Source organism: Abramis brama (assembly GCF_963993115.1).
Source record: "Abramis brama genome assembly, chromosome: 12".
Taxonomy (NCBI): domain Eukaryota; kingdom Metazoa; phylum Chordata; class Actinopteri; order Cypriniformes; family Leuciscidae; genus Abramis; species Abramis brama.
The window spans coordinates 33,294,590-33,308,867 of record NC_139974.1 but is presented as its reverse complement, the minus strand read 5'-3'; the positions used below and the strand labels follow the sequence as shown (position 1 = coordinate 33,308,867).

Genomic DNA, 14,278 nt, shown 5'->3' with positions numbered 1-14,278 from the left:
TTTTCAGTCTGGGTGGCCGTTTACTGTTGTAAGTGATGTCTGAATCAACACAAACCCAAGAAAGAGGATAAGAGGCTGATGGAGCCATAACTTCACACAGTTTAAATGTGGCATGACGTGCAGAGTCACAATGGAAAAACACTTCTAGAGCTTCCAGTCAAGGTTTATTGTTGTTGCCCACCTACAGAGTACGAAAAGAAACAAAATGTGTTTTTTCCATTGGAAAGACAGAGATACATGTTTCATCTTTTCAGATTCATAATACCGGTATATTTTCCATCATAATGCAATAATAAAGTTAATAACATTCAACATTCAAGTAGCATTCATCATGATAATGTTTTGTTTTATTTTGAATTTATTTAGACAAAGTAATATGGAAATTTAATACTGACCCTTTATCGGTTATCAGCCACAACATGACAATAATAATTAGTTTATCAGTAACGTTCAGAATTTTATCGGTGCATCCCTAATGGAAGTGTGCTTTTTGCCATTGGTTTAGCTTTTATGAGCCTCCTAAATCAGAGCAGTGAACTCCATTATTTTTGCATATTGCATAAGGTTAGCTGTTTGACAGAGACACATTTATGTGGTTAAATGTAAAAGGAATGTGCTAGTCAAATTGCAATCCGATCGATCCAGCGCTTTAAATGACTAAGCATAAATTGGCCCTTAAGAGCTTTTAAATGTAGACTAACTGTAAATGCTATAAATGTAAAATGATACCCTCTTATTCAGAGCTAGATGAGAAAAATATCTTATTAATATACAAATCTGTAAACTGTTCCACTGTCAATGAAGCAAATTGCATGAGACATAATCTAATCATAATCTAAGTTAAAGTTGTATCTTCTTGCACGGGCATTTCATTAATCTAAACTGTTTTATCTGGTATCTTTGTATTTATAGTTTATCTTTTTCTCTTTCTCATCTATCTTAGACTGTTACTCTGTAAAGCACAGTGGTCAACTCTTGTGTTTATTTGTGCTATATAAATAAGAAAGAAAGAAAGAAAGAAAGAAAGAAAGAAAGAAAGAAAGAAAGAAAGAAAGAAAGAAAGAAAGAAAGAAAGAAAAGGAAAATCCATAATAATGGTGAGCCTAAAAATACTGTGCTTTTAAAAATCATTTTTGTGATAATTCCACCTGCAAGAAATGAAAATAAGAATTACATAACAGCTATTTTAAAAGCAAAAAGAGATTTTTTTTAATGGAGCTAGAATATGTTTCAGTGATGAGCTCTTGCTTTATATAATTATGTGTAATGTGCCTCAGTAGTGTGTGTTTAGGGACACATGGGGCCAACAGCAATATCTGCTGTCAGGCTATCAGTTGTTCACTCTGTGGGGTCATGTGTGCCTTCCAGGTCTCGCACGCAACTTTGTTTGTGTGCAAGTGTGTGTGTAGCTGTATTATTAGTAGAGGATTGTGGAGAACTATTGCTCTGTAGAAATGGATGTTTCAACACACTCTTTAAAAGCATTTGGAACTAAACTTTCAGGTTGCCCAATGGAGGCTTGGCTGGAAGGAAACTTCACAAACTTACATGGATCTACATCTATTCTCAATATATGGGATCCCAGCACATGCAAAGGAAATAGGTCAGATGGTGTTTACAACAGTAGCTTGAGAACGAGATAAAAGCATGCTATCAAACTATTTTTATGATGAGCTAATTGACTGATGGGATTAATAATTTGAGAGAAATAATTTGACGCCTAAGCAATTTGATTTATTCAGGGACAAGACTATGTTTAAAGCAAATATAAAGTAAATATTCATGATTTATTCATTGTTCAACACATCAAATAAAAAAAGATAACTTGATAATGATTAAACTGGCAATACATTCAGAATTTCCTCTGTTTCAGTTTATTGAAGTGGTCAGTTCTTGGATCAACAGTTCTTGGCCTGGGTTTGAGTCTTGTGGTTAAGGTTTGGTCTAAGCGGTCTTTGTCTTGATGTGGGTCTTGGAAAGTCTTGAAATGACTCTTTGCAGCAGTTAGGTGGCAGTGCACTAGATGATCGTGTGGGACAAAAGCCTATCCACTGATACTTGAGTGCTGGGACAAAAGCAAGCTACAAAAATTGTCTATATATGAAAGGACGTATTTTGGATATTTTGTTCAGAGGTATTGACCTATTTCTGGATTTCCAGCTTTTTCCATTTTCTTACATAATGTGATTTTCTTTGCCCACCACTCAATATACAGTATTTATGTACATTTAATATGTATCAGATGCACAAATAATGTGCCAAAACATATTGTAAACATTGACAAATGTAACATTCCCTTGAATTGAGACCACAGATTTTCGGCTCCATCTATTGAATCATCACAGAAAAGTCTTATGGTATTGACAAAAGAACCATATTTTGCATATCACACATTCAATTCAGTAGACAATTTATTTTCTGGTTTTTGCTCAATACTAATATGATCTGCTTAAGCTTGTGTCGCAAGGCTGCCTTTGATTTTGCCTGATTGTATAAATGGTTTCATAAGTATCTGACCGTGTTTATAAAATGTAGAGACACAGCTTTGACAATTTATAAAAGGCAGTGGCATAGGTTTGATTTTGAAATTGGTGGGGACGGGGACATCAATATAAATATATTTTAAGTTTTGATCGAAATTATTGCTAAGGATATATCAGTGTCACTGGATATTGGTAGGGACACGTCCCTAGCGTCCCTACTAAATTCTACGCCCCTGATAAAAGGTGCATATTTAAAACTGTTGTAAGAACATAGTTATTTCTTTAGTAGTTCTGCAATAGTAGTTTATTTTTCCCCCTAAATTTTATAGGCCTAGACTGAGTATATGAAGCAGGGGTAGTGAGTGATGCACCTCTCGGCTTTAACCGGTCGGGGGCGACAAAACCCAAGAATGAGACTCAATAACATCAGCCATTGTCACCATGAATTTCCTGCGCTGGATGTGCCTGGCGTGGCTGTGGAAGGAAGGGAGGGATGGAGGAGGAAAGCGCAGGCACTGCGGGAAGAATAGAGAAACCTGAACCCCATTCGCACTGGGGAAAATAGAGGGAGGAGTGAGACACACGCCGTGTGATTATTATAGAAGCGGCCATTACATTGAGCAGCACGGATGGAAAGAAAAACATTATAAAGCTGGTACCGGCGAGTAAAGAGCGCATCGGCAAAGGAATATAAGAAGCACCGTCCGGATACCGTTTCATTGAGGCCTCATATCTGCTTTCGGAAGGAGCCGAACGGACCGCCCACCGCACATAGACACACACATACTTGAGAAGCGCACACATATAAACCCAATCACCGGCCCGCACGCGCTACAATGGACTTTAAATACGATAACCGTTGGGATTCTGATCTAAACCAATGAAATATGGGTTTATTTATTAGTACATCTAGATTTAAACCTTTTCAGGCGTTTAACCTTAATATATGAGAAGGGATATTTACTCTAAAGATAGATATTTACGTATTTTTAATTATCTAATCTTGTTTTGACCGCACATTTAGGAACCGCCGGTCCAGAGTAGCTTTGTTTCACTAACGTTAGATTTATTGAATTCGCCGTGTTTACGAAGACCAAATATAATATAATACGCGTTAGAAACATACTGAAACGTGAATAAGTCGGTATCCACTGTGGATATTTAGCGCAAAACGGACTTGACAGCTGTTGTCGGACGACCGGGTTCCACCGTCCTGGATTACTCCATCAGCGGGCCGCTGTGAGTCGGCCAGCGGGAGTGAGAGACGCTATGGCCGGCTTCATACCGGGCTTACTCCCGGTGAATCACTCCCAGGAGAAGGAGTTCGCACAGGCGTATGAGGATGTGCTGGAGAGATATAAAGGTAAATGACTTGCTAAAGCTCCGGTTTGTTGTGTTGTTTACTTTGGGAAAAGTGTGTATGCGACTGTTGTAGCTGTTATGTTGAGCTTTATATTAGCTATTTGTTGTCAGTTGTCCAAGGACACTGGACGTGGATGGTGGGTCTCTTTTCCCATGGGTTTGTGAAAGGGCAGAGGACATCTAGTGCTTCTGTGTAGTGTTATATTCAGTGTTGTGAATTAGCAATTTTTAAATTCTAAAGTAATTTTAAGTTATAATTTAAGAATTAAAATGAGTTTTTTTTCCCCCTAGGGGCCACACTAAATTGTAATTTAATTAAACCCCTTTTCTGTCCAGTTGTCCAAGGCTATCCATTTTTTCACACTGCTGTCAGAGCTTGTTTAATAGTGTCCCAGCTTGTCTTCTATTCTAGTCCACTGCTGTCTGAGCTTGTCCTTTAGTGTGACTAGTAGTTGTGATGCCTTGAGTTTGTCCAGTATTCATCTACTGCAGGGGTTCCCAAACTTTTTTTGTCAACTGAAACCCTTAAATGTAAACATTTACTTGAAGTATCTGAAATGAAGTTGATATTTCAATGATTTAACAACTCATTCCAACGTTCATGATTCTCTGGTGTCAGTCGATCACACTGGGGTTTTAGGAATCCAATCAAAATGAATTATCACAATAAGAATAATGATCTATAATAATAATAATATTATTATTATTATTATTAGTTTAAAAAACTCAGATGAAAAAAATGTAATTGCTTGTACTGCAAAATAAAAAAAATATTATGAAAATTAAACCACAAATTACAATACTAAAATAAATAATTATTTTATTATTTTAAACAACATCTGGCATACATTATGTTTTCAAAGGCACATTAATCTAACAGCACATTCACAGCATGTCGCTGCATTACTGTGTGAACTGAGCAGCTCTGAGATGCTGAAAACACTGGACCATGCGTGTAAATGATCACAGTGTTGTGCTTCACTCTGAAACAACACACCAGACTATATACTAATCTAATTAAATCACAGTCTCTGATTTGATAATCACACTTAAGCTGTAGCGCAATTTCAGTTTATTTTGATTAAATGATTAATTGTGCAGCCCCATTGACTTATTTCCTCATGAACCCCTGTTTGTTTGAGATACCCTGTCTAGTGAGCATGTCCAGTTGTCCAGAATCAGTGAAGGATGGTGCTCAGATAGACAGCAGTGAACCCCTGGGGCTGCCACTGTATACATGTAATGACAGTGTTTCTGTCAAATATGAATACCAAATATTAAATTGACCGTGATGGGAATATAAGGGAGTGATGTCAGTTGACTTGGAGAGCATCTGTGATGCAGCCTTGATGAAAGGGCCCTTTTAATTATTGATTATTGTAATGAAATGCGATTCTGTTGGGGCCTTTGGGACAGGGGCCTAAGATAGCACCACGAGTTCTATTTTATAGACTGTGATCTTAATGGATCCTTTGTAACTGATCATCTGTAAAAAATAAAAAATAAAAAATGCTTATCTTTGTGAAAAGGCTTTGATATCAAAGCAAGTAAGGTGTTTTTTTTTTTCTCTTTTTTTTTCTGTTATTTAGAAACATAACCATTGTCCATTAGAGACACTACAAAATCACCTCTAATAATGCCTTATAAAAATGGAAGCTCAGTTGATGTACTAATGCATCCAGCCTCTCCCCTCACACTGTATATCTATTCAAATGAATGTTTGTTCAAATAAATTAATTTTCTTTGACTGATGTTTCGAGAGGCTAAAGAACAAGGCTAACATAAGCATGAGTGCTGGCCTCCATAGAGTGTGTGGTAAATCAAGCTTAATTAATTGTATGCATTACACCCACATTACCCAACAGAACATTTCAAAGTGGTTGCCAAGGGAGTTGTATTATTTTGATGAATGATGAATGAAAGACTTTGATAAAGGGCAGCCAGATCTAAACTTATGCAACCCTCAACTTCCTTCTCTTATTCTATTTATGCCTATCATTTATTCTTATTCTTTATGTATTGACACAGGCAGCCTTCCTCTTTTCTTCCCAGGCTAGCTTTGCCAAAGGTCAATAGATTTAGCTTTATATGCCCCACTGGCATTCAATTGGATGTTTAGGCTACTTGATCTATACATGATAATACAAACTTTTGTTTCTAAAAGCGTAAGATGCTTAAATAGTTTTGTTAATAAATATAAAAGGGGTCTATGACTAAATTTCTTCACTAAACTATTTATTTGTATCTAATTTTTTTGTAAATGGGTGACTGGACTGCATATTCTAAAGGTTTAAGATTAAATGCTTGAAAATAGTTTTGTGGACTAATATAAATTGGGTCTATGACTAACTTTTTCATTAATATTTAAAATGTGATTTAATTTTTTTTTTGTGTGTAATGAAGGAAGCAGCAAACAAGTGTCCACGTCCAGCATACACTGGAAAAAGCGTCCCAGGATGCACCTCATGACATTGGTTGAGAGTGAACTCAAATGCAGAAGTGTTAAGATTTTTTTTTGTTCACTACATATTTTTTTATTTTTAAAATGTGGAAGATATTAATAATAATGAGTAGGTGTGTCCAGACCCTTGACTGGTTGTGTACATTTCTTCAAGTATCACATGAAGTTTTCAGACCATGAGATCATTCCAGTATCATCAAACTTCCCCCATGTTTGCTGTGAAACAGGAGCGGTTACACTTATACAAATGTGTGTATGCTACTGGATGTTTGTATAAAGCTTTCAGCTGCGTCACTTGTGGCAGTTTCATGAAGAATAGGAGGGGAAATGTGAGAAATGTGGATTTGGTGGCTTGTTGAAGGTGTCACTTGAAGCTGAAATCTGAGTCGTATGCATGATACAGGGATTGAATAATTCAGGGGCCTCTGTATGCGAGTGCACGTTTGTTTATAAGAGGGCGGTGGTTATTTGGACCATATTTATAGTTGTTTTTCCGTGTTGTTAACTGAAAACAATAGCAGGATATGGAAGACCGACTGGTTTCCAGAATGAGACAGAAGCATGAGTCGGATGAAAACGGACTCGTTCAGGAAGCACAGTGATATACAAACCACAGCGGTTGCAAATGACTGAAATGGACACAGCCCTGGTGCCAAACCATGGTCAGATGTCACTCCGTGTCTAAACCGGACTCGACCGTTGTCGCGTCGCACCAGCTAGAAGCTGTCCGCGCTGACTGAACGCGACAAAACGACCGGTGCAAATCCATTTGTACTTTGAATAAGAAGTAGCACAAGTGCTTGGAGTACTTCAGAAATACAATAGAGCACTAGTTTACTGTCCGGAATTAAACGTGTCGCATCGCGCCATATCCAGTGTGGACGGCATCACTGATTGATTATAATAGGCTTTATTTGCTTTTGTCGCGTAGTCACGCTGCTCACATCTGAGACACGGTGAGATACAGTTGACATCCTGGAGACGTGCAAGGAGAAATTTTAAATAGTCAGTTCACGCCAGACCAGAACTGATTTGCAAGATTATACACAAGTAAAATCCTTCATGAGATGCATAGGAAACAGGCTCTTTTATGTCCAATGTAGATGCTTGTCACTGAAGATTTGATGCCATATCCGGCTTTGACTCATGTCCCCCACTCAGTTTTATTGGCCTTTGGCCTATTCACCCTGTGCTGCCTGATCCCAGTGACCCTCAAACATACACAAACACTGGCTTCACAAAGTGTGTTTGTGTGTGTCCGTTTCCTCTACTGAGCCAGAGGAAGTGTCAGTTTGGAAGGAAGCCTCTTTTAGCTGTCTCGTCAGTTTCTTTGTTTGTGCTGTAAACACCATAAAGAGGTTCCAGCAGCTTTTTTGTTAGAATTCTTTTCATGTAACTTTGATTGTTTTTTTATTATTATTATTTTGAAAGCTAGTTAGTCATGCCTGCAAACCTCTAATTTTAGAGATGAAAGTCGAGACAGATTTTTTTTTCTTCTATAATGTGACATGCATCCTAATGAAACGGATTATCGAAAAAGAAAAGTGGCAAGTCTGTTGTTTCACCGGAAAACTGAGTTGTGACATTTTGATGAATAATTACGAGGTCAAAAAAAAGAAACGCATGCATGGATGAATTGATCCTGCTAAGGTCAATAACATGCATTTAGAAAACAGACAGTGTGAAATTTATTTCATGCCGACTTGATATATAAGGTTGTAACGATCATCCTCGATCATCATGCATTACTTCTGCTACCGATGTTGTGCTACAATTTTTCTAAGGTATTTTCACCAAAAATAAATAACTAATTGATTAGAAATGATGCGATATGATTTGATTCTTTCAGACAAAGTCCCCAAAACAAGTGTTTGTCTATTGAACCTTCAACCATTTGCTGGTTTGGAGGGTAAATGTGAGCTTGAGGCGGTGCACGGAGGCAGACAAATAATCGAGGATAGATCGTTACAACTGTATTTTTCCACGTGGCCTAGTTTCCCCTCTATCCTTGTCATTCTCCCTCTCACGGTAGACTGCGGTGACCATGAGAACATGCAGCCTCGGCCTTGACTTCTGTCTTTCCCCTCCCTCTCTCCCTCATTCTTTCTCTCTTATTTCCTCTCCTACTGCAACACTGCAGAATTTCCTTCCTTGCACTTCCTGTTTGGGCACATTCTGCACGGCACCTGACTGTGTCAGTGGGGGAAAAGCCTTCAGAGGCCGATCCTCTTTGGTTCAGGATGTTCGGTGACATGGCGGAGGCATTCCTCTGTGAATGCTCACTTGACATCCTTCCTATGTAGCAGATCTTTGTCCAGAGTACAAATGAAATATTAGTGTCTAACATTTATGTAAGAAATGAAAAGGTCTTGCTCATTCAAAAGATATTCTGGCTATGTTTGGAATGGAAATCTAGTATGCTGTTTGGTTGAGTGCAGATGTGTAACAGAACTAAAGGATAATAAATATTTCAAACAACATTTGGCAACATTGTTGCCAGTTAACAGCAAAATATTGCATGTTTAATTAAGCAAGCGTCTATCATTTATCATCTTAGAAATACATTTTAATACTGAGAGATTGAATGGCTGGCTGAGGCTCTACTTACTGTGAAATTTCTTAAATTTTGGCAGAACTGATCAAATAATGAAAGAAAAAGTTACATTTAAAAAAACTGCCATGCACTATTTTTAATCCAGAAGTAAAACATTGTAACACAAAGTGTTTTAATGGTACTTTGAAACACGGTTTTATGAACTCTCTGGGCTACAGTTGTTTCTCTCTGTAAAGTTGGCATGCAATTCATGAAAATTCATGTACCGGTAATCTATTTTGTAAATGCATGTTATAGATCTTACTTCTTCCATATGTTACTCTCACTTTTTATTTTAAATAATTTTGACCTAGTAATTTTTGATTAAAATACAGTAAAATCAAATAACTCGACAACACAATATGGAAGAAAAACTTTAAACACTCATCGGTGTCCTGGTATGTTTTCACAAGCTCTTCGTGCGTCAAAGTGCCCGGAAGTCATTCATTTTCAAAGAGAGCCGGTGGCGAGCTCCGGCTCCGGCGGCGCGGCGCGTCTTGGACGGTGAGAGCGGCGAGAAGAGTTGAAGTCAGGTCAACTTTATGGTAATAAGCTATGACGCGGTTCGGCGGCAACCAATCAGAATGTAGAAGTCCTCCACCTGAGAGGATTCCAGAGAGAGCAATCCTGTAAACATTGGTCTACTTCGATCTACGTCAGAGCATCAGTAGGGCTGGGGCGGTTACCGCATTACCGCAATACCGCGGTCACATGATGCCTAGTACCGCGGGTCTGAGCTCGTCACCGTCATCACCAAAAAAAAAACAAAAAAAAAGCATTGGCCTGCACACGTGTGCACGTTGTGTCTAATTACATTGATTCTAATGACATGGATTGTGTCTAATGACATTGTGTCTTACATAAGTTTTGTTTAGAAAACCTTGAATCCATCAAAAGATGGAGCACATCCGACCTTTCGCGAGTTGGGGAGCGCAATGTTCCATGACACATAATAACATTCCATTCGTATTGACTATTAGGCCTATATGCGAGAGTACCTACAGACATCCCAAGTCTCCCAGAAGTTCCGGGAGTCTCCCGCATATTAATAGCGGCTCCATGATGCCCACAAATTAGTTAAAATCTCCCGGAATCTAGAGCGAGCAAGAGTGCGCATGCGAGACAGAGACTGTGTTCCAAACCGTGTAGCGCGCGCACGGCAGAGAGGGAGAGGGAGAGAGAGAGAGCATCCTGATTGGCCCGTTTCGGTAAGTCAACCAATCAGTTGTCAGTGTGGGTGGGCTTTTATCTCTTCTTCTCTGACTGCGCGCGCGCCTCCCCAAGTGGACGAGGCATTTTATGCTTGACGCGCTCGCCGTATACTATTCTTTGAAACGACAGCGGGCGACTCGTCCTCTAAACCATCAGGAATCAGCAGTGAGAAGAAGTAATAAGGTACACTCGTGAATGTTTATTTTAGAACAACACTTTAGTACACCAAACTACAAAAGAATCGTGTAAGCAGTAAACCTTGAGATTATTAGGCTACCTGTAACTGTAACTTAATTGACGTTATCTTACATACAACATTTTCATTTAGTTTTGTGAACATTTTTATAAAACATGGCTATTTATTTGTATTTAAAGGGCTTATGTCTACCATTGTAGGATTATTTTGTTTATTTAAGCAACTAATTTAGACGCAAGAACTGGGTGCGGGTGCTGTAAGATGTACAGATTTGGCTGTATCTTCGGAGGGGCCCCGAATCTTTCTCCGGCGTCATTGGCAGGGCGGCGAGAGCGAATTTTGCCGCTCTCGCCGGCGGCGGTGTGAACATACAGTAAGCCATCTTATAGAATTCTTTACTGTGGACATGTTTCTAGTCCACAAAAACATGAAGAAATCCTGTATAGAATCAAGATGCGTCGGTTATCATCACAGCCCTCTGTATCGTAATCGAATCGTGAGGTGCCTAGAGTTCCCTTTCAAGGCGGTCACTTCAACATTACGTCAAAGACGTATATGGGAACTCCCTTCCTCCTCATTTTCACTGAAATCTTATAGGCTAACGCCAGCTGGAGACAGCTGGCCAATTGACGCGAAACATGCAAATGCTGACCGGTCCGCGGGCAATATAAATAGCATGGGCGCGACAATTACGTCAGAATCTCTTTCTTCACGCTAGAAGTCTTATCTGAAGTCATCGTGGAAGTTGCAATAGAGGTTACTCACCATGTTTCCTCCCCGCATCCGATGGCTGCTAACTTACATGCCAGATATGTGCGGGTCCTATCGACTCGCTCTACCCTAACAAGTTCAACCGAGGCCGCACTCACGGACGACGGGCATGTGCCGGACAATGCGCGCCCTCAGGGGAATAAACCCGGGCATCCGCGGGGATGAGGCCCACTGCCGCCAGCAGGCCGCTGGTGGGCCCTCTCCTGCCCTAGGACGAGTACGCTGCCCGTCGCCACTCCGGTCCTCTTTGCGGGCTCGCTAGAAGGACTCGACGCGATAGCCCCTGTTGATAGGAATACTTCAGCCCGGTATCTCAGCCAGGCTACTTCAAGAAGACTCCGTCTTCCACGGCGTCCTTTGGTAGTCGTGCGCAAGACGCGCGTCTAGAGAGACGAGGCAAAGGCCATGGCTCCGTGTCTAAAAGGGAAAAAAAGTACGGATGCTATAGATCTCTAGCAGAGAGGTCTCTAGCCGCCTCGCTCTGACAATGGAAGTGCACAGCCGCAATCCGGTGAGTGTTGTTGCGCAGTCGTTACCGCTTATGCTGTTGACGCTGGGCCTACGTAACATTACATTTTGATGTGCTTACAGCTGATGTTGCCCTGTATCCTTCAGTGCAACTGGCCATGCTGATTTAACTACATATTCACAGTCGTTGTCGCTACGCCACTGACGCTGTGTTTATGTTCACACTGCTCACTGTTATGTGCTATGATTTGTGCCGTTATATTGCCCTGTATCCTTCAGTGCAACTGGCCATTCAACTACGTATTCACAGTTGTTGTCGCTACGCCACTGACGCTGTGTTTATGTACTCACTGCACACTATATGTGCTATGATTTGTGCCGTTATATTGCCCTGTATCCTTCAGTGCAACTGGTCATTCAACTACGTATTCACAGTTGTTGTCGCTAAGCCACTGACGCTGTGTTTATGTACACTGATATGTGTGTGTTATGCTTATGCCGCGATATTGCCCTGTATCCTTCAGTGCAATTGGCTATTCTGATTACTACGAAGACAGTTGTTGTGTGATGCAACTGACTCTGTGTTACGTACACGCGTCACACTGTTGTGTTAGGATTTATGCCACTATATATTGCCCTGTATTTTTCAGCGCAAATGGCTATTCTGATTGCTACACAGCACGTAATACCACGTATTCAGTTGTTGCGCGATGCATCTGACGCTGTGTTTAAGTACACACTACACACTGATATGTGTTATGAATTTGCCGTATATTGCCCTGTATCCATCAGTGCAATGGCGATTCTGACCACTGCGTATTCACAGTTGTGGCGCGATACAACTGACGCTGTATTTACGTACATATTACACACTGATATGTGTTATGAATTTGCCGTATATTGCCCTGTATCCTTCAGTGCAATGGCTATTCTGATTACTACACAGTACGTATTCACAGTTGTTGCGTGATGCAACTGACGCTGTGTTATGTACACACCGCACTCTGTTACGTGTAATGATTTATGCCATTATATATTGCCCTGTATCATTCAGTGCAATGGCTATTCTGATTACTACACAGTACTTATTCACAGTTGTGGCGCGATACAACTGACGCTGTATTTACGTACACATTACACACTGATATGTGTTATGAATTTGCCGTATATTGCCCTGTATCCTTCAGTGCAATGGCTATTCTGATTACTACACAGTACGTATTCACAGTTGTTGCGTGATGCAACTGACGCTGTGTTATGTACACACCGCACTCTGTTACGTGTAATGATTTATGCCATTATATATTGCCCTGTATCATTCAGTGCAATGGCTATTCTGATTACTACACAGTACTTATTCACAGTTGTGGCGCGATACAACTGACGCTGTATTTACGTACACATTACACACTGATATGTGTTATGAATTTGCCGTATATTGCCCTGTATCCTTCAGTGCAATGGCTATTCTGATTACTACACAGTACGTATTCACAGTTGTTGCGTGATGCAACTGACGCTGTGTTATGTACACACCGCACTCTGTTACGTGTAATGATTTATGCCATTATATATTGCCCTGTATCATTCAGTGCAATGGCTATTCTGATTACTACTCAGTACGTATTCACAGTTGTTGCGCGATGCAACTACGCTGTGTTTACGTACACACTACACACTGATATGTGTTATGAATTTTGCCGTTGTATATTGCCCTGTATCCTTCAGTGCAAATGGCTATTCTGACTACTACGTATTCACAGTTGTTGCGCGATGCAACTGACGCTGTGTTGTACACACCGCACTCTATGTGTAATGATTTATGCCATTAGCCTATATATTGCCCTGTATCATTCAGTGCAATGGCTATTCTGATTATTACACAGTGCGTATTCAGTTGTTCCGCGATGCGACTGACGCGGTGTTTACGTACACACTACACACTCATATGTGTTATGATTTTTGCCGTGATATATTGCCCTGTATCCTAAAGTGCATATGGCTATTCTGATTACTACGTATTCACAGTTGCTGTGCGACGCAACTGACGCTGTGTACACACTACGCACTGATATGTGTTACAATTACGCCGTTATATATTGCCCTGTTCCTTCAGTGCAACTGGCTACTCTGATTACTGTGTATTCACAGTTGTTGTGGGCTGACGCTGTGTTATGTACATTGATATGTGTCTATGATTTATGCCGTTATATATTGCCCTGTATCCTCAGTGCAATCGGCTATTCTGATTAACGACGTCGATGTCGCTATGCCTCTGACGCTGTGCTTGTACAGCATCAATGTAACTATGCTATCACGTTGCCCTGTATCCTTCAGTGCAACTAGCTATCCTATCTAACTGTGCATAGTCACAGTCGTCGCCACGGCGACTTGCGCTGCATCTGTGTACACACTGAAGCGTTATGCTGTTATGTTACCCTCAACGTAACTGACCATTGTGTTCGAACTGCGCTTGTTCATGCAGTTCGGTCGCTTCGATGACTAGCGCTGCATTATACACACAGATGTTCTAAATGTGCACACTGATGTGTTATGCTGTTATGTTGCCCTCTATCCTTCAGTGCAACAACCAGCTGTCCTATCTAACTATGCATATTCACAGTTCTGTCGCTACGGCGACTACACTGCACTTATGTACGTACAAGGACGTGTTTTTGCTATTTTGTTGCCCTGTTCCTTCAGTGCAAAACTAGCTATCTTAATCTAACCGT

General features: G+C 40.3%; 1 protein-coding gene across 11 annotated transcripts in view; it reads left to right on the top strand.

The window, feature by feature from the left end:
* macf1a (microtubule actin crosslinking factor 1a) overlaps positions 1 to 14,278 on the top strand; it is a 171,386-nt gene that overhangs the window by 7,704 nt on the left and 149,404 nt on the right. The window contains exon 1 of one of the 11 annotated variants that reach the window (XM_084130472.1): positions 2,971 to 3,846. The exons of 9 other annotated variants lie outside the window; for them this stretch is intronic. In XM_084130472.1, the coding sequence (XP_083986598.1) occupies positions 3,753 to 3,846 (94 nt within the window). In that variant the 5' untranslated portion in view covers positions 2,971 to 3,752. Of the gene's footprint in view, positions 1 to 2,970; positions 3,847 to 14,278 lie in introns of those variants that run through there. One more of the 11 variants, XM_084130482.1, reaches the window with a different exon arrangement.